Source organism: Palaemon carinicauda, chromosome 41 (genome assembly GCF_036898095.1).
Source record: "Palaemon carinicauda isolate YSFRI2023 chromosome 41, ASM3689809v2, whole genome shotgun sequence".
Classification (NCBI taxonomy): Eukaryota; Metazoa; Arthropoda; class Malacostraca; order Decapoda; family Palaemonidae; genus Palaemon; species Palaemon carinicauda.
This window is the reverse complement of record NC_090765.1, coordinates 48,173,443-48,198,718: the sequence shown is the minus strand read 5'-3', so window position 1 is coordinate 48,198,718 and position 25,276 is coordinate 48,173,443. Positions and strand designations below refer to the sequence as shown.

At 40.8% G+C, this 25,276-nt stretch overlaps 1 protein-coding gene across 2 annotated transcripts in view; it reads right to left on the bottom strand.

Annotated features, from left to right (window-relative positions):
* Nucleotides 1-25,183, bottom strand: part of LOC137632594 (RING finger protein 141-like) — a 42,754-nt gene extending 17,571 nt beyond the window's left edge. For both annotated transcript variants that reach the window (XM_068364625.1, XM_068364626.1), the window contains exons 1-3: nt 25,042-25,183; nt 12,327-12,485; nt 1,747-1,918 (exon numbers count right to left, since the gene is read on the bottom strand). In XM_068364625.1, the coding sequence (XP_068220726.1) occupies nt 1,747-1,918; nt 12,327-12,484 (330 nt within the window). In that variant the 5' untranslated portion in view covers nt 12,485; nt 25,042-25,183. The remainder of the gene's footprint in view (nt 1-1,746; nt 1,919-12,326; nt 12,486-25,041) is intronic.
* Between the last annotated feature and the right edge of the window lie 93 nt (nt 25,184-25,276).

Here is a 25,276-nt window from a genome sequence, read left to right as displayed (position 1 = left end):
AGTGAATTCCATCAATTTCCTATGGGGAAAATTGTTAAGGTTAATGAGCATTTTGGGTTACGAGTTTTTCTTTTAAAGATCTGGCAGATATAACAGTTTTAGTTTTACCATAAACAGATTGGCAATTATTAACATTAATATCAGATAGACATCTTGATAAACTGCAAGTAGGCTACTGTAATGAGATTTTGAGGGTGAATTCATAACTATTTTGTTTCAGAACCATTTATTTTTTTTTTCACTAAATGATAATAAGACTGATATAAAGTTTACTGAAAATGAAATTCTTATTTAGTTTAAGAGTTTAGACTTTCTTGGGTATTTTCACTCATAAAACGACATTTCTCTAGTTGAGGGTTCCATGAAAAGGTCACACAAGTCAGTTTCAAGCTAGAAAGACTTAAAGGTTTAGTGTCACAGAGTGGTAATCCAGCTACTTCTCTTTGTGGAAATGTTTGAAAAGGGTCTAATACCCTACAGAATGGTTCCCTTTTAGAATTGCAAAGGATCAATTTGACATACATATGACGTGAAGAATGAAAATTACTTATAAAAAAAACATGTCAAGGAAAAAATATATACAATGTGATAAAGAGATGAAAAATTAACTTGTAAAGAACAGAAAGTTATCCATAAAAGTCTTTGAAGGGTAGTGTATTTTGTCAATCTTTTTTATCAAAAGGAAAATTGGCTCATAGTCAGTTTTTGCAAGGCTTTATAAAATAGAAGCCTGGTTAAATCAAAATTTACTGGGCATGAAGAGTAATGGTATTTGAGACTTGTATGAATAAGAGTTTATGGTTTTTTTATCAACTTAAAAAAAGTTATATCTTTATTTCTCCAGATGAGAAATTTTGGGTTTTATTCATTACACTGTATAAGACTTGAGTTTTAAAAGGTGGATGATGAGCAAACTATTTTGGGAATCCAACCAAGAAATTGGTGATTGCAAATTTACTTGGGGTTAGGATTGACTACCTTTAAAACTAGTACCGAGTGGGGGGTATCTTTATCAATCTATATTCCTACTTTTACATCTCTTTCTTTCATTATACCACCTCTATCAAAATGTGAGATTCAGCAATATGAACATCAGGGGAATTTCATAAAAAATAAAAAGAATTTCAATAATGAAATTTATCTTTACACTCATCTGATGTTCATATACATGAGCCCCTCCTCACCTCTGATCAGTGATGTCAAAAGAATAATGATTAGGTTTGCAATTTCAATGATTAGATAGTTGTCATCAATCGCCAGTTGGTGTGGTGGTGCCCAGATTGGGAAGCATTGGGGGGGGGGGAGAACGGAAAATTTTTATTTCGGGGCAGATGCCGCCAGAAATCTGAGTAGAAGCAATATGAATATCAGGTGAGTAGACAAATAAATTTCATTGTTAAAATTCAGTTACTTCTCATATTCTGGCAAAGGAAGATTACTCAACCAATTTTAACTTGCTAAATATAAATGATTAACCCCTTTGAATAATAATATCAGATCTTATCACCTGGCTCAAAAGTTATAAAAACAACCATAAAATAGCTTTCTTTTCAAAGAGATCTACACTAAATGCATTCACTTAGCACAATAAGAACTATATCTTTCAAAAAATACTTCTAACACAACATCTCTTAATTTTAAATAGCATGAGTCCTATGAAAGTAGAGGTTAAGTCAATACAAGTTCCATTAGCATGTACCGTATCTGTCTGCAATTTAATTACTCAGGTTTAAATGTTCAACTCACCTGAAGAAACTGCCGGATATTGAGGAGTCTATATGACAACACTTTATTAGTGACAGTGTTGAGCTTTACACAAGCAATGCGAACTGTAGCCTTCCAAAATATGGTAGAGTCTGTTCCTTTTTTGACTGCAAACACCAGCACATGACCATCGCTATCTTTGTACTCTCGGCAGCTGAATATAAAAAAAAAAATTATGAGTACTGCAAATAAAAACTTAAGAGCAAAATACAAATTGTACTTCATACTAAGAACATCAATTTCCTAGGTTTGAAGGACACCAAATCCTAAAAATATAATGTTTACCAAGCAATTTATATATGCATTACGGTAATTCTCATCACCAAAAATTTACTTGAAATACTTTATTTTTCACCACGAGAGAAAAAAATGGTAAAAATCCAATACTGTGTGGACCTGACTTACAATCTTTATGACTTATGGTCACCCCTAATAACTAAAGTTTAAGAATATACTAAAACACATATTTTTAACTCTAAAAATTCATTTTGCCTAATATAACTTGCAACTCACAAAAATAGTTGCTGGTACAGTATGCACTGTGCATACAAAATAATAAATAAGCATAAAATAAATGTTTTTAATAGTTTGTATAAAACCTGAAACATTAAATGAGTTTGCAACTTACACCTGGCTATAAATTAAAATCTTAATTTCCCTAGGGAATATCACTTGCAAACCAAGTAACTAGCTCTGAAACAAGATAAATTAATGAACTTTTTAATTTCTGTAAGATGCTTGATAATTACATTTAAAGTAATATAACACTGAATTAAAAGGAAGACTTTAGAAACAAATCATTAAGACTAATGATCACTGTAATATGTTGTAGGGTAGAGAATATTACAATATCAATAGCTTAAAATAAGGATCTGATTCACTAAGAATTCCCAAAGATCATAATATTGCTCTCTCAAACGATATAAGATGGCTTTCAAGCTATAAATGCCCTTGAATCTCTCATCTCTTTATTCATTACAAAGCTTTTGGTCTGTAAATGTCATAACCACATTCACTTCTTTTGGTTTTGGGTTACTAGAGTATCTGCTGGTTGTGATAGCACAAGTCCAGCTGATTACCACCCAATTTCCATAACTTGTACATCCTCTAAAGTTTTTGAACATTTTGGCAAAACGTCTAAGTTTGCTGAAGGTAATCATCTGTTCCCTTAGTTGTCATTTGGCTTTCACAAAACCCTTGGAGCATGTGATGCTCTTCTTACATTTCCTAAAGCTGTACAGAAATCCCTTAATTGTGGACAGGAAGTTCTTATGATTGGCCTTGATTTTAGCGCTCCCTTTGACAGTGTTAATCATGAGGCCCATGTTTTCAAACTCAAACAGTTAGGAGTGGGTGAGTCTTTTCTTGGCATCACTATTGAATTTGTAAGTAATTAACTCTGTATGACTCTTAAAATTTCAGTTGTGATTCTTGATACCAAATTTACTTTTGAGAAACGCATTAGGTCTGTCTCTTCAATTGCACAAAAAACTGGCTTATTGAAAAAGTTTTGTGGGATTTTAAATCTATTCTGAAGAAATGTTCTAAGTCTTTCATTCTATCTTGTTTCGAGTATTGTTCTCCTCTCTGGTCTTCAACTACTAAATCTCACCTCAAATTGTTGGACAGAAACTTACGGTCCATTAAGTTTCTTATTCCTGATATAGATACAGTGAACCCTCGCTACTTCGCGGTTCGACCATCGCGGATTCACCACTTCGCGGATTTTTTTCATAACCCATATATATATACATATTGGTAATAACAAAATCAACATACTGTACTGAATAATCAATATAATCGATGCAAAAACTAACCTATACACAGATGTGTACAGTAAATGCGTTTGTTTCTTCATTATGATCAGAGAAACGTAAACAAAACATTGGTTGCCATTTTTTATCGTGCTTTTTGGCGTGTTTAGGAAACGCATGATATAAAATCGCCTTTAATATTTGTGTCTGTTTTAGTTTAGGGTACTGTAGTACATGCATTAAGTGTTCTGAACATTAAAGGGTAGTTTGTTAACAGTACTACGTACAAGGGAAGGTTTTAAAAGTCTGAATATACATGTTAAATAAATAGGTAAATATGGTGTCACTACTTCGCGGATTTTCACCTATCGCGGCCGGGTCTGGAACCTATCTACCGCGATAAACGAGGGTTCACTGTACTAATCTCTGGCACTGTCATTCAGTTAGTTCTGACCATCCTTTGCATTCAGATATTCCCAGAAAGTACCATCGTGTTTGTAATACTTTTAGTAGTTATGCCTTTTCCATCATAAAAGGCTCAATATTACACAGTATTCTAGTAAGTCTCTTTTTATAGTTTATATATGAAAGATCTATTTTCATATTACTGTGCTTAAATATTTAATTTTAATTGTTCATTACTTCTCTTGTAGTTGATTTATTTCCTTTCCTTACTGGGGTTGTAGCTTTGCTAGTAATAATAATGATAAATAACTTCAGGGAATTATGTTCTTGCCTCTCAATTGGTAGTATTTGGATTTGGGGTCCAACCTCAGGGTACGAGCACATAGTGTTTTAGGTTTGACATAGCTTAAGGTTAAAGTTGGATCCACAATAAATATGCATTTTCAGATTGAAATAAAAGACCAGGCAGGTTCTCACATTCCCTTGGGATACACTCATGATAAAATGTTATTTTGATGATAAAATAAATTTTTGAATATACTTACCCGGTGATTATATAGCTGCAACTCTGTTGCCCGACAGACAACTCTACGGTAAAAACTCGCCAGCGATCGCTACACAGGTTGCGGGTGTGCCCAACAGCGCCATCTGTCGTCCAGATACCCAGTACTCAATGTAAACAAAGACTCAATTTTCTCCTCGTCCCACTGCGTCTCTATTGGGGAGGAAGGGAGGGTCCTTTAATTTATAATCACCGGGTAAGTATATTCAAAAATTTATTTTATTATCAAAATAACATTTTTCAATATTTAACTTAGCCGGTGATTATATAGCTGATTCACACCCAGGGGGGGTGGGTAGAGACCAGCAATATATGTTTACACTTTTATGAGCTAAGAGTTTTTATTTCATTTTAGAAGTTATCAAAATAACAAAAACAAAATAAATAGGTACCTGGTAAGGAAGTCGACTTGAACAATTTCTCTGCCTTTTAAGTACGTCTTCCTTACGGAGCCTCGCGATCCTCTTAGGATGCTGATCGACCCCTAGGATCTGAAGTATCAAGGGTTGCAACCCATACAACAGGACCTCATCAAAACCCCTAATCTAGGCGCTCTCAAGAAATTACTTTGACCACCCGCCAAATCAACCAGGATGCGAAAGGCTTCTTAGCCTTCCGGACAACCCAAAAAACAACAATAAAAACATTTCAAGAGAAAGATTAAAAGGGTATGGAATTAGGGAATTGTAGTGGTTGAGCCCTCACCCACTACTGCACTCGCTGCTACGAATGGTCCCAGTGTGTAGCAGTTCTTGTAAAGAGACTGGACATCTTTCAAGTAAAATGACGCGAACACTGACTTGCTTCTCCAATAGGTTGCGTCCATTATACTTTGCAGAGATATATTTTGCTTAAAGGCCACGGAAGTTGTTACAGCTCTAACTTCGTGCGTCTTCACCTTAAGCAAAGTTCGGTCTTCCTCACTCAGATGTGAATGAGCTTCTCGTATTAACAATCTGATAAAGTCTGACCAAGCATTCTTTGACAAAGGCAAGGATGGTTTCTTAACTGAACACCATAAAGCTTCAGATTGGCCTTGTAAAGGTTTAGTACGCTTTAAATAGAACTTAAGAGCTCTAACAGGGCATAAGACTCTTTCTAGTTCATTGCCTACGATCTCCGATAAGCTGGGGATATCGAAAGATTTAGGCCAAGGCCGAGAAGGCAGCTCATTTTTGGCTAGAAAACCAAGTTGTAGCGAACAAGTGGCTTTTTCTGACGAAAATCCTATGTTCTTGCTGAAGGCATGAATCTCACTGACTCTTTTAGCCGAGGCTAAGCATACCAGGAAAAGAGTCTTAAGAGTGAGATCTTTCAGGGAGGCTGATTGTAACGGCTCCAACCTGTCTGACATGAAGAATCTTAGTACCACGTCTAAATTCCATCCAGGGGTGGCCAAACGACGCTCCTTGGTGGTCTCAAAAGACTTAAGGAGGTCTTGCAGATCTTTATGTTTGGAAAGATCTAAGCCTCTATGCCGGAAGACCGATGCCAACATGCTTCTGTAGCCCTTGATAGTGGGAGCTGAAAGGGATCGTCCTTTTCTCAGGTATAAGAGAAAAACAGCTATTTGAGCTACAGAGGTACTGGTCGAGGATACAGAAACTGACTTGCACCAGTCTCGGAAGACTTCCCACTTCGATTGGTAGACTCTAATGGAAGAAGCTCTCCTTGCTCTAGCAATCGCACTGGCTGCTTCCTTCGAAAAGCCTCTAGCTCTCGAGAGTCTTTCGATAGTCTGAAGGCAGTCAGACGAAGAGCGTGGAGGCTTTGGAGTACCTTCTTTACGTGTGGCTGATGTAGAAGGTCTACCCTTAGAGGAAGACTACTGGGAACGTCTACTAACCATCGAAGTATCTCGGTGAACCATTCTCTCGCGGGCCAGAGGGAAGCAACTAACGTCAACCTTGTCCCTTCGTGAGAGGCGAACTTCTGCAGTACCTTGTTGACAATCTTGAACGGTGGGAATGCGTAGAGATCCAGATGTGACCAATCTAGGAGGAAAGCATCTATATGTATTGCTGCTGGGTCCGGGACTGGAGAGCAATAGATTGGAATCCTCTTGGTCAGCGAGGTTGCAAAGAGATCTATGGATGGTTTTACCCCAAGTGGCCCAAAGTCTCTTGCACACATCCTTGTGGAGGGTCCATTCGGTTGGAATTACTTGCCCTTTCCGACTGAGACAATCTGCTATGACGTTCAAGTCGCCTTGGATGAACCTCGTTACTAGGGAGATGTCTTGACCTTTTGACCAGATGAGCAGGTCCCTTGTGATCTCGTACAACGTCAGTGAGTGGGTACCTCCTTGTTTGGAGATGTACGCCAAGGCCGTGGTGATGTCCGAGTTAACTTCCACCACTTTGCCTCGAAGGAGAGACTTGAAGCTTTTCAAGGCCAGATGTACTGCCAACAGCTCCTTGCAGTTGATATGCATGCTCCTCTGACTCGAGTTCCACAGTCCTGAGCATTCCCGACCGTCTAGTGTCGCGCCCCAGCCAACGTCCGATGCGTCCGAGAAGAGAACGTGGTTGGGAGTCTGAACAGCCAGGGGAAGACCCTCTCTTAGGTTGATATTGTCCTTCCACCAAGTCAGACAAGACTTTATCTTATCGGAAACCGGGATCGAGACCGCTTCTAGCGTCTTGTCCTTTTTCCAGTGAAAAGCTAGATGGTATTGAAGAGGACGGAGGTGTAGTCTTCCTAGTGACACAAATTGTTCCACGGATGACAGCGTCCCTACCAGACTCATCCACAGCCTGACTGAGCAGCGTTCCTTCTTCAGCATCTTCTGGATGGATAGCAGGGCTTGATCTATTCTGGGGGCTGATCGTCTTGTTGTTCAGCAACGTCCTCATCAGAGGGTTCCTCATCCGAAAACTGATGAGGAAACGGCAACGGAGTGGGCAACGTCTGGCTCTCTGAGTCCGGTCGCACTGGTGGATGCGTGACGGAGCCGGACGCAACATCATGGAACTGCTGCACAGTCTGTGAACTGTCAACAACCATGGGTGCGCGAGGAAGCACAGCGTCAACCCGAGACTGTCTAGACCGTCTGGGTTGTGCAGTCAACACCCTACCGGGTTGCTGAGGTTGACGCACTGCGTCAAAACAAGTCACCTCTGCTGGTTGTTGAACGTCCTGAACGTCAACAACCACCTCCGAGCGTCGCTTAACGTCAACGTGCGGCTGGCAACCCACACTGGGTCGCATCGGTGGAGGAACCACCTCAACTGGCAGACGCGAGTAGGTTACCTCAGCGTCAACAGGGCGCACAACCGACCGGTTGGAAGGTTGTTGGCCAGAAGGTTCGGTAGCAACCTTCTCCGCATTAAAGTCCTCTATCAAGGACGCAAGCTTGGACTGCATGTCTTGCAGCAAAGCCCATTTAGGGTCTACGGGAGCAGGTGTGGCAACAGACGGGGTTAGCGACTGAGGCGGTACCGTTTACCATCCCTGAAAGCCTTGTTATGCATGACATAATTGTACAGCAAAACTTCAAAGGCTCGAAAACAGCTGTGAAGTTGACCTGTAAACAACTTGGAGCGTCTCCTGGCCAGGCACCAGGGAGAGTCTACGAGAATTGAGAAGTCTATCTGGGCAGAGGCATGAACTCCCAAGCCGAGAACTTCTCTCGTGTCATATCAGACTCTCGCTCTATAAACCAGTTTAAAAGAAGGGAAAGCAAAGGCTGTATCCCCCAAACTCCTCCTGGTGTAAAACCAGTCGCCTAGCAAACGTAAAGCTCTCTAGGAGAGCGAGAGAGCACTAGCTTAAAAACAACGGCTTCGAAGTAGCTAGGCCTAGTGTAAGCTCTGACGTTTAGGCGAACGAGGAGCAGCAGTTACAAAAAGATCCGGACAAAGATCCTTAAAAAAATCATCATGATTTAATTAAAGTCCATAGGAGGCTAAGCAGCTTTAGGCTCCTCTCCATCTGACAGAGTCCTCAAGGGAATATCAGTAGGAGGGGGAACAGCAACTTCCTCATCTACAGGAACCTTGTCCGATAAAAGCTGAGTCTCAAGCAAGGGAGAGACCTACCGTGGTGGCAATGCTTTACAAGCAGAGTCCACACTCACTGGTGCATTAGTAGCGGACCAGAACGCAACGTCATGTAACTGCTTGACAGTCTGTGAACTGTCAACAACTGAACTGTCAACCACAACAGGTGCGTGAGGACGCACAGCGTCCACTCGAGACTGCTTTGACTGCCTAGACTGAGCAGTCAAAACTACTCTAGAATGCGGAGGTTGACGCACAGCGTCAAAACAAGTCAACTCCGATTGTTAGTGAACGTCTTGAACGTCAACAGGAGCCTCAGCAAGTGGCCTAACGTCCAAATGCGGCTGAAAAACCACACGAGACCGCATCGAGTGTGGTTCTAAACAACCTGACTGTCGTGACTAAGCTACGCCAACGTCAACAGTAAGCACAAAGGAACGTTAGGTTGGCTGAAAGCCAGGATATCGATGAGATAAACGGCTAGACTCAACGGACTAATCGGCAGAATAGTCTTCCATAAGGGCGGCAAGCATATACTGCATGTCTTGCCATACAACCCATTAAGGATCAACGGAAATGGTTGTGGTAAGAGACGAGGGTAACGTCTGTGACCGCAACACTTTGCCTACAAAAAAAGACTCTCGGAGTCTGTGTTACGCTTTTGTTAGGCAGCGAGCAGTTATCCGATGACTGCATAGGGTCAGAGCTGTCCTAATGGTTGTAACCAGGACGCTGGACCTGTCCTGAAAGGACTGACTTTCGCTTAAGGGCTTCGAAACCTTGTGACAGGTTTCTTATGCGAAAAGCCTTCGGATGACGAGGAGAAACAACGTCTCTCTCGTCTTATGGTAGGGGAGATCTTGGTAAGATACACCCGATACCATAGAGGGAAAAACGTCTGTTCGTTGGTCAAGGCCTCTCGAACCCATAAGTCGTTTGACATTACTTCTCCCCTGGGCTTGGGAGCATGCAAGAGGTCCCGGACTAGGTGAACGACAGGCACGAACAGACGAACCCTCGGACGCAACACTGTAACACTTTGCGCATATCACTTTATCACTTCGATTTTCTGTTTTGCACTTATTTCACTGAAATCGAAACTTTTACTGATTTCTACCTGAAACACGCAATTCTACCCTTCATTAAAAGGTAGTAATTGCGAAATCAGTCGTATAATGCAAGCTCATTAATACCAGCAAAAAACAGAAAACATATTTTAAGATAAAAAAATCAGTGGCTGGGAAAGAGACTAAACACTAGTTCATATAACTACGTTTTCAATCTCTCCCGCACATAGCCTGGGGACGAGAATAAAAAACTAAAAACGTTTTATCCTTCCTCCCCGTACAGCGACTAGGGACGAGAGTAACTCGAGAACAACGTTACCCGCTTGAACGGAACGTTTTCTCTACTCTCTCTCCCTCCGTCTCTATCTCTCTCTCTCTTGATTTCGCACCTAAGAGAAGAGCCCAATTATATTTCGTCAAAAAAACATGTTATTTGACTAAAGGAAAAAACTGAAAGGTTTTTCAAATAAAAAGTTCCTTTAAAATAGAATTTAAAACATTTAAGCTAAGAAAGAATGAACAAAACGTCAGAATCGATTTACTCTTACTGCAAAGTGAAACCGTGATACACTCTCTCTCTATCGTAACGATAGAGCGCATGTTGAACGTCCTGAACGTCAACAACTGCGTAGCATAAATAAACTAAACGTTAGTTCATCTTTGAAAACAGTACGAAGACTATCAAAGAAATTCTTTCATAAAATATTACATTTAAAAAGTTTTAAATCCTTAGCTCTTTAAAAGCTAATTACGACATAAAGGGCTCAATGTTGATTAACTTCGGTTTCCAAGTTAGGACCGCCTACTCTCAGGAAAGGTCTATATAAACAAAACATTAAAATTATTTTTATATGTTTATAATAAATGGAAAGTTAATCGAAGAGGCCTAAAAAAGGCGGAGAGATATAAAATATATAGAGGAAAATCTATAACGTGATAAGATAATTACTAAAAGCCAAACACACTTCCGTCTAAGGGAAGGGTCGGCCATTTAAAAGTGAAAGAAAGTCCATACTCTCTTTGTCACCATAATTAAATCTATCCAAAACGAGTTCAAGATTTAAGATGAAGATAAAACACCTGCATAGCGAAAGCTCAAAACTAGAATAAAGTACTTCACCAATTAGTTGTGAAAAAACTCCAGTTTAGCAACAGCGAGTAAGTACGTCTTGTCGATAGCTCGACAGAGAGAAAATTGAGTCTTTGTTTACATTGAGTACTGGGTATCTGGACGACAGATGGCGCTGTTGGGCACACCCGCAACCTGTGTAGCGATCGCTGGCGAGTTTTTACCGTAGAGTTGTCTGTCGGGCAACAGAGTTGCAGCTATATAATCACCGGCTAAGTTAAATATTGAAAAAAATGCAGTGAAAGAGAATAAGCACAAAAGCAAAGCATAGCATGGACAGCAGTCAACCCAGGTATCTGATTGGAACGACGACTACGACTCAGCTGCCCCTACCCTGCGTAGATGGGATCCTGGGAACCATACAATGTTACCAGAATCCCATGAATTCCTTATTTCTGGTCACAGCCAAACAGCAACGGAGTAAACCCATTTAAATGACGGAAGTTTGTATTTCATGTAGGAACAAGTACTGTATTACCTTTGCTCTTTTGGCAATTGTATTTTTTCAATATCTACAGTATCTTATTTGACAATTATACCTTGCAATCAAATAAATGGATAAATAAGATAAAACTACATTATGAAGACATTAATTACAGGCTTTTCCTGGTAGCAAGGTTCAAGGTGCCATTCGTTAATCTTCCCCCCCCCCTCCTTTTCTTTACCCAGGTGCTGCTAGCTGCTGTTTGAAGGAAATACAGTAGAGCCATTGATTAAACCTAAACCCTTCTAGCTGATCACTAAATATCATTGTTTGGCAGTTTAAAATCAAAGGAAAAAACAAAAAGTTACAGTTATTGGTTTGTGTACAAAACTTGAAGACTATTACAGCTTCAAAATAAAACATATAGCAAATAATAATATACTTTGTATATAAACTTACTTAAAACTTATTTAGGTGATCAAATAAAATTAGGCAATCTTCACTAGAATGTTATAAATGATGTGTGAACTCGTCATTAAAGGGGTATTCCAAAATAAAAAAAAATCTTAAATCCAAAACACTTCCAATCCAAGAAATTCCAGATAAATGATTCTCAATCTGTATTAACAAAAGTGATAATAATAATCATCATTATTACCATTTATAATGACTAATTATCTACATCATTATTATTGTTATCAATCTCTGTCTTTCACATCGTGAAAATTGGCTACAATATATCAGAAACCCTTCCCCCCCTATTACTTTGTCATATCAAGGGTTGTGTAAATGAGCAAAAGTGACCTAGAGGTAAGATCTATCACATTAATTGGGCTTCCCTGGTGGAAACTTAACTAGGTAAATGACTATTGTTAGCCATACCAGTTGTGTTGCATGAAATAAATTCCAAGTAAAATAACCATATGGGCCTGTAAGCAAAGTCAGCAAACTTACCAAAACATATCCACTTAACTAAATTCAATTCTTATGGAAAACTAAATATTATACTAATTGCTTGATTCCCTAACAATAAACAACAGCTACTAAGGTACTAACTAATCAAATTATATCATAATCCCAAATACTGAATTCATAAAACCAACTATCCAGAAATCATTTCTAGCCAACTTATTTAACCAGTGAATTTCTTATACTTTACAATTAAAAAGTTAATAACAATTTATTTCTATAACTATTTCATGTTTAATTCTATGGCTTACATTTGATTGAGCTGAGTGATGTAACTTAAAAATTGGTCATAGGTAAGAGTTGTAGTGGTGGCGATGTCATAATCAGCACCAGCATGTTTCATCAGCTGATTATGAAGAGATTCTAGGTTTTCCCGCAGTGGGTTGCCTGTGCTGCTTCCTTGTCCCATCCTGTTAATGTAATAAATAAAAATAAGTGGGACTTTTAGTTTGGAAACTGATACTTTGGTACATTTTATCAATCAGCTCATCAATAAATCAGTAAATAACATGAAACCAGAACTACTAGGAGACCTCTTTGATAGATATCACCCTCAAAGTAAGACTAGGTGGTAGTCTTGTTGATCTGGTATACAGATGAAGGGAGGAAATAGGGTACAGACTTAGATAAAACCCCTTTACATGAAGGTTAGGTGTTTTGGCGTTTGTGTCATGAAGTGCTGAAGAACTAGCTGTCATTCAATGTTTGGTCTTGAATGTATTTGTACTGTAAAACTTGACACAAAACTGACTTAATAACATGGTACTGTCAATTTGTTTCACAAGGTGTTACCTCAGATATAGTAAGCTTGGCCAATTAGTGAATGACAAACAAAATTACACACCTGACATTCCACCAAGAGTACATGCAGATGCTACAACCTGTGACATGAACAGATACTATAGTAGATGTTCTTACAACTAGGTTTGTGTAATTATATCTTGTCTCCATTTCAGCTGTATTTCAAGCCAACCTTGCAACAGTGACTTCATTTTTCAATAGTTCATGATGGACTGATGTGTAGGGTATTAGATTTCTTATTTTTCTTTCCCAAATAAATAATTTCTTATAATTTTCTTGTTTTATCTTTTCATAACATCACCCAATCCTCAATGATGTAGTAATTCAATGCTTCTATTTAAGGAAATCTTTCTTGAAGCATGTATCACTGGTTAGGTTCCCTTGCCCTGAACCAAAACAAGGTCATTTATTTAGCTATACGTGAAGTCGGGATTGGGGTTGTTAACCCAATAGTAAGTCTGCATGCTATACGCAGTTTCAGCCAGCTAACATATTACACTATTTTAGTGCATTTCTATGTTGGCATATGTGATCATATCATACAGGAAGCATTCTCTAAAGTGAGACAGCTGTGTTGTGCTCTTCCCCCTCTGCCACCAAGATATCAGCCATGCAAGTTATTGAGACCTGGTGTTTCAGTTGAATTCCATCACATGATATCTGATATCCCAACAAATTATCTCCATACTATAAATGACTACCTGAAAATATGTTCACAAAAAACTTCCTTCTTTTGTTTTAAATTTCCAAATTTTACCATCATTTACTTGCATTTCACAGAATTTCGTAAATTTCCTCAATATCGGTAATACTGATCGCATTTGTAACTCTGACAGCTGAAAACATGATGATGGACGGCCTGATTGATTGTTTTTTTTGCTTCTTCCCTTATTTTGTCAACTACCTGTATTATTTCTACAAAATATTATTATTTTCATGGCTTAGATATACTCTGTTTAAATTGCCTATTAGTCTCTCTTGCACTCAACGAGTCCCTGAATAATGTACATCTCTTGAAGATGAAAATTAAAGCGAGTACTGTATTCACGGCCAGAAATAGAGGTTTCTTGTGTCATCAGTGGATAAGTTTGTGTTCATCATATACCTTACAATTACACATTATATTAGACTCCTTGTGTCAAAGGAAACAAACAGATATTTTCTTTACATTTCTGTATAATGTAAGGTCCATTACCGATGAGTTGTTTTATCTCTTGACAGCTATCTGTCGTGGAATTATTACATATTACAAAAACCCTTTATTATGAATATACAGCTGTTTTACACATACAATTGCAGTGCTTTGCTATTATTCACAGTAAAATATTAAAAAAATTATTTCTGAAAATTTTTTCTACAATCACATTACAATGAATAGAAAGAACATTTCAAAGGAAAAGTACATGAGAGTACTGTGCATTTCAGTTATTAAAGTAGAATATAAAAAAAATTGAAAAATTTACTCAGTAGCTAGCATTAAAACAAGTAAACAAGGATAAACATATAGGTTATCATATAAAAAGTGTGCATGTATATCAGATGGTGATAAATCTCATATGCATCCACTGAAGGAACCTAATGCCTCGTAAGGAAGGGGTCAAAGGACAAAAGTTTGTATTCATGTAGAAACAAATACCTATCTATGAATGAATAAGTAAATTCAGCTGAGTGGAATTCTTTTAAATTGACATTTTTTTTTTTTATTTATCATACTCTAAATTTAACTGCATTCATTCCAACCATTAGCTCTCCTTATTTTGAAAAGTACAATGGATTCTTATAGGACTAGCACTCCCCTTGATAACATGCACAGAAAAGCACTTCACTAAACTGCAAACTATCAGTAATGCACAATACTCACAACTTTGTCGTCCATATACAGTACATTTCAATAATCATAAATATCACATAACTTCACTAATATCAAAGTTAAAATCTATAAAACAATACACATAAAAACCTCTTAAAATTATTTTTTACACTTGTGAATTAATCATCAATATAAACCTATACCATTGGTATCAAAGTACAGTATGAAATTTAAGTTTAGTGAAAATATACTCAACTATTAGGTCTTACAAATATTTTTTAGATAAATATATCTTTTTTTATTCTGTATTTATCACAGCTATTTTTTGGCTAAATACATCATAGCTTTCATCAATAAATATGGCATATCTAGAAAGCTGTAAATGTCAAATTCCAATATCTACACAACAGCTATTGAATAATAAAAAAAAAAATTTAGAGAGACTACTATGAATTTCTACTTTCAATATAATCATCTCACACAATAATGTTCTTCACACTAACTGAGTAAACACTACTTCGACATACCCCAATAATAAATGTCCAAGTTTCCGTTCATCTCCTAATAATAGAAAAGTCATAAGTCATGCAGAACAAAGAATCAACAATAGGCCGAAACATCTAATCTCTTATTCCAGCACAAAGTCATGATCATGAAATTGTACCACAGTCCATAACTCAAATACAGTACTGTACACTTGTTAACTATCAATCACTTATTCACTAAAGCCCTATCAGGTAACTTGTCAGAAACAATAAAATGAACACTTATTATTATTATTATTATTATTAAATGCTAAGCTACAACCCTAGTTGGAAAAGCAGGATGCTATAGGCCCAGGGGCCCCAACAGGGATAATAGCTCAGTGAGGAAAGGAAACAAGGAAAAATAAAATATCCTAAGAACAGTGATAATATTAAAATAAATATTTCCTATATACATACATACATATACCAAGGCACTTCCCCCAATTTTGGGGGGTAGCCGACATCAATAAATGAAACAAAACAAAAAAGGGGACCTCCACTCTCTACGTTCCTCCCAGCCTAACAAAGGACTCAACCGAGTTCAGCTGGTACTGCTAGGGTGCCACAGCCCACCCTCCCACATTATCCACCACAGATGAAGCTTCATAATGCTGAATCCCCTACTGCTGCTACCTCCGCGGTCATCTAAGGCATCAGAGAAAGCAGCAGGGCCCACTGGAACTGCGTCACAATCGCTCGCCATTCATTCCTATTTCTAGCACGCTCTCTTGCTTCTCTCACATCTATCCTCCTATCACCCAGAGCTTCCTTCACTCTATCCATCCACCCAAACCTTGGCCTTAGTCTTGTACTTGTCCCATCAACTCTTGCATTCATCACCTTCTTTAGCAGACAGCCATTTTCCATTCTCTCAACATGGCCAAACCACCTCAACACATTCATATCAACTCTAGCTGCTAACTCATTTCTTACACCCGTTCTCACTCTCACCACTTCGTTCCTAACCCTATCTACTCGAGATACATCAGCTATACTCCTTAGACACTTCATCTCAAACACATTCAATTTCTGTCTCTCCATCACTTTCATTCCCCACAACTCTGATCCATACATCACAGTTGGTACAATCACTTTCTCATATAGAACTCTCTTTACATTCATGCCCAACCTTCTATTTATTACTACTCCCTTAACTGCCCCCAACACTTTGCAACCTTCATTCACTCTCTGACGTACATCTGCTTCCACTCCACCATTTGCTGCAACAACAGACCCCAAGTACTTAAACTGATCCACCTCCTCAAGTAACTCTCCATTCAACATGACATTCAACCTTGCACCACCTTCCCTTCTCGTACATCTCATAACCTTACTCTTACCCACATTAACTCTCAACTTCCTTCTCTCACACACACTCTTTCCTATATAAACTATAAAAACTTTAACAGAACAAAAGGAAGAGAAATTAGATAGAATAGTGTGCCCGAGTGTACCCTCAAGCAAGAGAACTCTAACCCAAGACAGTGGAAGACCATGGTACAGAGGCTATGGCACTACCCAAGACTAGAGAACAATGGTTTGATTTTGGAGTATCCTTCCCCTAGAAAAGCTGCTTACCATAGCTAAAGAGTCTCTTCTACCCTTACCAAGAGGAAAGTAGCCAATGAAGAATTACAATGTAGTAGTTAACTCCTTGGGTGAAGAAGAATTGTTTAGTAATCTCAGTGTTGTCAAGTGTATGAGGACAGAGGAGAATCTGTAAAGAATAGGCCAGACTATTCGGTGTCTGTGTAGGCAAAGGGAAAGAACCGTAACCAGAAAGATTGTCTTCACTATCGAGATTCTGGGAATATGCGTAGAAGCTGCGGATGACTGCTGCTTAGAAGCAGAGGCGCCAGAGACTGCTAAAGTTACCGCTCTCGCCCAGGTTTCAAACCACGGGACGTCCTTCTCGGACAATGAAGAGCTGGTGATAACTACCAATATCTGCACCTCTATTTTATCTCTTTATTAATAGCTATGTGATCTATTTGAATTTATAATTGCAACATGGAGAAGTACATGTATATTAATGGATGTCCTCATGCTGGTAAAGAGTAGCCCGGATAACAAGATTGTTTTGTTGAACAAAAAGTTATAAAATGTCCCCCATTTTCATTTGCAACTTCGCCAACTTCCAGCTTTAGCATTGAAGTGGTCAATCACAATTTTCATATCTCTCTCTGGGATCTCATCTATTACACTCTGCAGTTCTTCATAGTATTCATCTTTCCTCTCTCCAGGGGAATCATTTGTTGGGGTATAGCAAACTATAATACTCACATTGCACTGCTCTAATTTAAAATTTGCAAGAGAAAGTCTACTATTTACAGTTCTCCATTCCATTAATGCCATTTCTGCTCTTGGTATCAACATCATTCCTACCCCTTCTTTTCCAACTCCATCTGATCTTCCTGAGTAGATATAGGTATTACCTTGGTCTAAGATTTCTTTATCAATCCCCTTACAACGTGTTTCAGTTAAGGCCAAGATATCCAAACTATAATTCATAAATTCATTCTCCACTTGCTTTAACTTCCCAATCTGATTTATGGTTCTAAAATTCCAATTACCAATTTTCAATTTTTCTTTAGTGTTTATAAACCGGGAGATTCTTGGTACCCTGCTACGTCCAGGACTGGGACCCCTTCTGTCATTTTTGCATTCCATAGATGGACTAAATCCATAGAGGATTCACTGGCCAAATTAATCATAGGATAGCCAGTTCCCTGTGATGCGGACTGCTTACCTAACTAAGGCAAGTGACACCAGCCGGTCCATACTAATTCCAGTAAGATCATCTGCCTGGCATCAGGAGTAATAGCCTAAAAGACATCTTGTCTATCACCTTAAACCCAACAGTTTGCAGTACAGTACATTTATCAATGCATTTTAGGAATTCTTATAGTCTATCTGCTGATGAGAAGAATTTAACAAAAATAATATAAACCAAAAGTTATTGAAACCGCAATCTTTTTCAATAATATTGCCCTTAAAATTGGGACTATTTCCACATAACAGTATTAATAATAACAAGAACAACAAATGAATGAAACAAATACAGTCTGGATGAAATTCTTTACTATTAGAAACTAAATTGGCTTTGGATTCAAAAGCAACTTCTTTGATGTTAAAGCTTGAACCAGAGTTCAAGATGGACATTCTTAAATTGTCTTTTTTGATGCTAGACCACAAGAGTAAACCATGCAAAGCTCAACTTTCAAGTGATGAAAATCAAACGGTAAATTATTTAATGTGAGAAAATACAAAAGAAATTTTACAAAAATGTTATTTTTATAATAAAATAAATTTTTGAATATACTTACCCGGTGATTATAATAGCTGCAACTCTGTTGCTCGACAGAAAACTCTAAGGTAAAATTCGCCAGCGATCGCTACACAGGTTGCGGGTGTGCCCAACAGCGCCATCTGTCGTCCAGATACCCAGTACTCAATGTAAACAAAGAACTCAATTTTCTCCTCGTCCCACTGCGTCTCTATTGGGGAGGAAGGGAGGGTCCTTTAATTTATAATCACCGGGTAAGTATATTCAAAAATTTATTTTATTATAAAAATAACATTTTTCAATATTTAACTTAGCCGGTGATTATAATAGCTGAATCACACCCAGGGGGGTGGGTAGAGACCAGCAAAATATGTTTACATTATTATGAGCTAAAAATTTTTATTTCATTTTAGAAGTTATCAAAATAACAAAAACAAAATAAATAGGTACCTGGTAAGGAAGTCGACTTGAACAATTACTCTGCCTTTTTAAGTACGTCTTCCTTACGGAGCCTCGCGATCCTCTTAGGATGCTGATCGACCCCTAGGATCTGAAGTATCAAGGGTTGCAACCCATACAACAGGACCTCATCAAAACCCCTAATCTAGGCGCTTCTCAAGAATTTGACTTTGACCACCCGCCAAATCAACTAGGATGCGAAAGGCTTCTTAGCCTTCCGGACAACCCAAAAACAACAATAAAAACATTTCAAGAGAAAGATTAAAAAGGTTATGGAATTAGGGAATTGTAGTGGTTGAGCCCTCTCCCACTACTGCACTCGCTGCTACGAATGGTCCCAGAGTGTAGCAGTCCTCGTAAAGAGACTGGACATCCTTAAGATAAAAAGACGCGAACACTGACTTGCTTCTCCAATAGGTTGCGTCCATTATACTTCGCAGAGATCTATTTTGTTTAAAGGCCACGGAAGTTGTTACAGCTCTAACTTCGTGTGTCCTTACCTTCAGCAAAGCTTGGTCTTCCTCACTCAGATGGGAATGAGCTTCTCGTATTAACAGTCTGATAAAATAGGATAAAGCATTCTTTGACATGGGCAAAGATGGTTTCTTAACTGAACACCATAAAGCTTCAGACAGGCCTCGTAAAGGTTTAGTTCGTTTTAAATAGAACTTAAGAGCTCTCACAGGGCATAAGACTCTTTCTAGTTCATTTCCAACCATATTCGATAAGCTTGGAATATCGAACGATTTCGGCCAAGGTCGAGAAGGCAGCTCGTTTTTGGCTAGAAAACCAAGTTGTAGAGAACATGTAGCCGTTTCAGATGAAAATCCGATGTTCTTGCTGAAGGCATGAATCTCACTGACTCTTTTAGCTGTGGCTAAGCATACCAGGAAAAGAGTCTTTAAGGTGAGATCTTTTAGGGAGGCTGATTGTAGCGGCTCGAACCTGTCTGACATGAGGAATCTTAGTACCACGTCTAAATTCCAACCAGGTGTAACCAAACGACGCTCCTTCGTGGTCTCAAAAGACTTAAGGAGGTCCTGTAGATCTTTATTGTTGGACAGATCTAAGCCTCTGTGACGGAAGACTGATGCCAACATGCTTCTGTAACCCTTGATAGTGGGAGCTGAAAGAGATCGTTCTTTCCTCAGGTATAAGAGGAAGTCAGCTATTTGGGTTACAGAGGTACTGGTCGAGGATACAGATACTGACTTGCACCAGTTTCGGAAGACTTCCCACTTCGATTGGTAGACTCTAAGGGTGGATGTTCTCCTTGCTCTAGCAATCGCTCTGGCTGCCTCCTTCGAAAAGCCTCTAGCTCTCGAGAGTCTTTCGATAGTCTGAAGGCAGTCAGACGAAGAGCGTGGAGGCCTTGGTGTACCTTCTTTACGTGTGGCTGACGTAGAAGGTCCACCCTTAGAGGAAGAGTTCTGGGAACGTCTACTAGCCATCGAAGTACCTCGGTGAACCATTCTCTCGCGGGCCAGAGGGGAGCAACTAGCGTCAACCTTGTCCCTTCGTGAGAGGCGAACTTCTGCAGTACCTTGTTGACAATCTTGAACGGAGGGAATGCATATAGGTCTAGATGTGACCAATCTAGGAGAAAGGCATCTATATGAACTGCTGCTGGGTCCGGGATTGGTGAGCAATATATTGGGAGCCTCTTGGTCATCGAGGTTGCAAAGAGATCTATGGTTGGCTGGCCCCAGGTGGCCCAAAGTCTCTTGCATACATCCTTGTGGAGGGTCCATTCTGTTGGAATGATTTGTCCCTTCCGACTGAGACAATCTGCCATGACATTCAAGTTGCCTTGGATGAACCTCGTAACTAGCGAAATGTTTAGACCTTTTGACCAGGTGAGGAGGTCCCTTGCGATCTCGTACAACGTCAGTGAGTGGGTCCCTCCTTGCTTGGAGATGTACGCCAAAGCCGTGGTGTTGTCCGAGTTCACCTCCACCACTTTGCCTTGAAGGAGAGACTTGAAGCTTTTCAAGGCCAGATGTACTGCCAGTAGCTCCTTGCAGTTGATATGCATTGTCCTTTGACTCGAGTTCCATATTCCCGAGCATTCCCGACCGTCTAATGTCGCGCCCCAGCCTACGTCCGATGCGTCCGAGAAGAGAACGTGGTTGGGAGTCTGAACAGCCAGGGGCAGACCCTCTCTGAGGCTGATACTGTCCTTCCACCATGTCAGGCAAGACTTCATCTTCTCGGAAACGGGGATCGAGACCGCTTCTAGCGTATTGTCCTTTTTCCAGTGAAATGCTAGGTGATATTGAAGAGGACGGAGGTGTAGTCTTCCTAATGACACGAACTGTTCCAGGGATGATAGCGTCCCTATCAGACTCATCCACTTCCTGACTGAACATCGTTCCTTCTTCAGCATGTTCTGGATGCATAACTGGGCTTGGCTTGTTCTGGGGGCCGACGGAAAAGCCCGAAAAGCTAGACTGTGAATCTCCATCCCTAAATATACAATAGCTTGGGATGGGACCACTTGTGACTTTTCCATATTGACAAGGAGACCCAATTCCTTGGTCAGATCTAGAGTCCACTTTAGATCCTTCAGACAGCGACGACTGGAAGAAGCTCTGAGAAGCCAGTCGTCCAAATAGAGGGAGGCTCGGATGTCCGCTAAATGAAGGAATTTGGCTACATTCCTCATCAGCCTCGTAAACACAAGAGGAGCTGTGCTTAGGCCAAAGCACAGGGCTTGAAACTGGTAGACAACCTTTTCGAAAACGAATCTTAGAAAAGGTTGGGAGTCCGGGTGGATGGGGACGTGGAAGTAGGCGTCCCTTAGGTCTAACGAGACCATCCAGTCTTCCCTTCTGACCGCTGCTAGAACCGACTTTGTGGTCTCCATGGAGAACGTCTGCTTTGTGACAAAGACATTCAGCGCACTGACGTCTAGCACCGGCCTCCACCCTCCTGTCTTCTTTGACACCAAGAAGAGACGGTTGTAGAATCCCGGGGTTTGATGGTCCAGGACTTTGACTACCGCTCCCTTCTCTAGTAAGAGAGACACTTCCTGTTTCAATGCTCGTCTCTTGTCTTCCTCTCTGTACCTGGGGGAGAGATCGATGGGAGACGTTGCTAGAGGGGGTTTTCGTACAAACGGGATCTTGTACCCCTCTCTGAGCAACTTCACAGATTGTGCATCTGCGCCTCTCTTTTCCCAGGTCTGCCAGAAGTTCTTGAGTCTGGCTCCCACTGCTGTCTGAAGAAGCTGGCAGTCAGACTCTGCCCTTAAAGGACTTGGTTCCTTTCTTCTTTCCACGTCTCCCTTCGGCACGAGCACCTCCTCTGCTGGAGGCTCTGCCACGAAAGGGCGGAATAAAACGTGACGCTGGAGTGTCCATCCTTGGTCTAGCTGACAAGGTAGGCAAAGGGGTGGCTTTGCGAGCAGAGGACGCAACAAGATCGTGAGTATCCTTCTGTATCAAAGAAGCGGCAATCTCCTTAATCAGGTCCTCTGGAAAAAAGGCACTTGGAAAGAGGAGCAAACAGAAGTTCGGATCTCTGGCATGGTGTAACTCCAGCTGAAAGGAATGAGCAGAGGTTTTCACGCTTCTTAAGGACTCCGGACACGAAAGATGCAGCAAGCTCATTAGACCCATCACGTACGGCCTTGTCCATGCAGGACATAATGAGCAATGAAGTCTCCTTCTCCATCGGAGAGATCTTTCTACTAAGAGCTCCTAGACACCAGTCTAGGAAGTTAAAAACCTCGAAGGCTCTATAGATACCTTTCAAAAGGTGGTCCAGGTCCGAAGATGACCAACATATTTTTGAGCGTCTCATGGCTAGGCGGCGGGGAGAGTCTACAAGACTTGAGAAGTCGCCCTGGGCAGAGGCAGGAACTCCTAAGCCGAGAACTTCTCCCGTGGCATACCAGACGCTCGATCTAGAAGAGAGTCTAGCAGGGGGAAACGTAAAAGCTGTCTTCCCTAAACTCTTTTTGGACTGCAGCCATTCTCCTATCACCCGCAAAGCTCTCTTGGACGAGCGTGCGAGGACGAGTCTAGTAAAGGCAGGGGTGGTTGACGGCATGCCTAACACAAACTCTGACGGAGGAGAACGCGGAGCCACAGACACAAACTGGTCCGGAAACATCTCTTTGAACAGGGCCAAAACTTTCCTAAAGTCCAAAGAGGGTTGCGTAGACTTAGGCTCGTCCAGTTCTGAATGCGGTTCATCTACGTGTGCAGCACCATCATCATCAGAAAGTCCCTCATCCGAGTATTGATGAGGAAGCGGCAACGGAGTGGGTAACGGCTGGATAGCTGAGTCCGGTCGCACGGGTGCATGCGTGACTGAGCCGGACGCAACGTCATGGAACTGTTGCCCAGTCTGTGAGCTGGCAACAACCATAGCAGCGCGGGGACGCACAGCGTCTACTCCAGACTGTCTAGACTGATGTGGGTGCGCAGTGGCAACCACACTGGGTTGCGGAGGTTGACGCACCGCGTCAAAACAAAACAACTCTGACGGTTGTTGAACCTCACGGACGTCAACGGATACCTCCGTGCGTCGCTGAACGTCAACATGCGGCTGGCAGATCACACTGGCACGCATGGGTGGCGGAACTCTCTCAACTGGAGTGCGTGAGAAGGTTACCTCAGCGTCCCCAGGACGCACAACCGATCGTGTGGGTGGTTGTAGGCAAGGAGCTGCACTAGCTACTGGTGCGGCAGCAACCTTCTCCGCACGAAAGTCCTGCATAAGCGACGTTAGTTGCGACTGCATGTCTTGCAGTAAAGACCACTTAGGGTCTACAGGAGCAGGTGCGGCGACAGACAGTGTAACTGTCTGAGGCGGTACCGCTTTGCCTCTCTTAGGAGGTGAGCAGTCATCGGATGACTGCAGCGAGTCCGAACTGACCCAGTGGCTACAGCTGGGCCGTTGGACTTGCGCGGAAGGGACCGACTTGCGCTTTAACGGTCGTGAGACCTTGGTCCAATGTTTCTTGCGAGAAACCTCTTCCGCAGACGAGGTATAAATGGGCTCTCTCGTCTTTGTTAGGCAGGGGCGATCTTGGGTAGATACGCCCGATACCACGGAGGAAACGTCTGTTCGCTGATTAAAGCCTCTCGAACCCATTTGTCGTACGACATTGCTTCTCCCCTGGACTTGGGAGCTTGCAAGAGGTCCCGGACTAGGAGGACGACAGGCACGAACAGACGAACCCTCAAGCGCAACACTATCCACAACACTATCACTCACTTTAACACTTCCCACTGCACTTTTACACTTCAGCTCCTTCACATCCGCCATGAGCTGATTACGGTCACTAGCCAGGGACTCAACTCTCTCACCCAGAGCTTGGATGGCACGCATCATATCAGCCATCGAAGGTTCCTGAGTGCCAGAAGGGGGATTAGGAGCAACCACTACAGGGGAATGAATAGGTTGTGGGGCATGAGGAGAGGAAATGTCAATAGAACGAGAGGAACTTCTCCTAACTCTATCTCTCTCTAGCCTACGTGTATATTTTTGGAATTCGATAAAATCGAATTCCGAAAGCCCAACGCACTCCTCACATCGATCTTCCAATTGACAGGTTTTATCCCGACAATTGGAACAAACAGTGTGAGGGTCGATAGAGGCCTTCGGAAGACGCCTTGAACAGTCCCTAGCATTGCACTTCCTAAATTTTGGGACTTGTGAAGGGTCAGCCATTTTGAATTGGTCAAAGGGAAATTCAAAAACTATCAAAAAGTCATCAACAAAGAATCCGTAATCAAAAAGAGTTCAAGGAATTGCGAAGAGAAAGCCTGCACAGCGAAAGCTCAAAACTAGAATAGTGTACTTCACCAATTAGTTGTGAAAACAAATCCAGTTTAGCAACAGCGAATAAGCACGTCTTGTCGGGAGCACGACAGAGAGAAAATTGAGTTCTTTGTTTACATTGAGTACTGGGTATCTGGACGACAGATGGCGCTGTTGGGCACACCCGCAACCTGTGTAGCGATCGCTGGCGAATTTTACCTTAGAGTTTTCTGTCGAGCAACAGAGTTGCAGCTATTATAATCACCGGCTAAGTTAAATATTGAAAAATAATAAATCAATTAAACCCTTACCTTATATGATTTAGGAGGAAAAGTTTCTTTATACAGTTGGGTCCTGTCAGTCAATCAGGAGAATTGATTTCATGATGTTTTTCACAAAAAGCGCTTCAGAAAGGACATGAAGGTCATAGCGAAGCAATGGTTGCTAATTTGCCAATATTGGTCAGCTTGTTGTTTGCCCATGAACTAAAACTGCAGTGGCTATACAGTTGCAAAAATACTGCCACTATTTAAAACTAACACATTT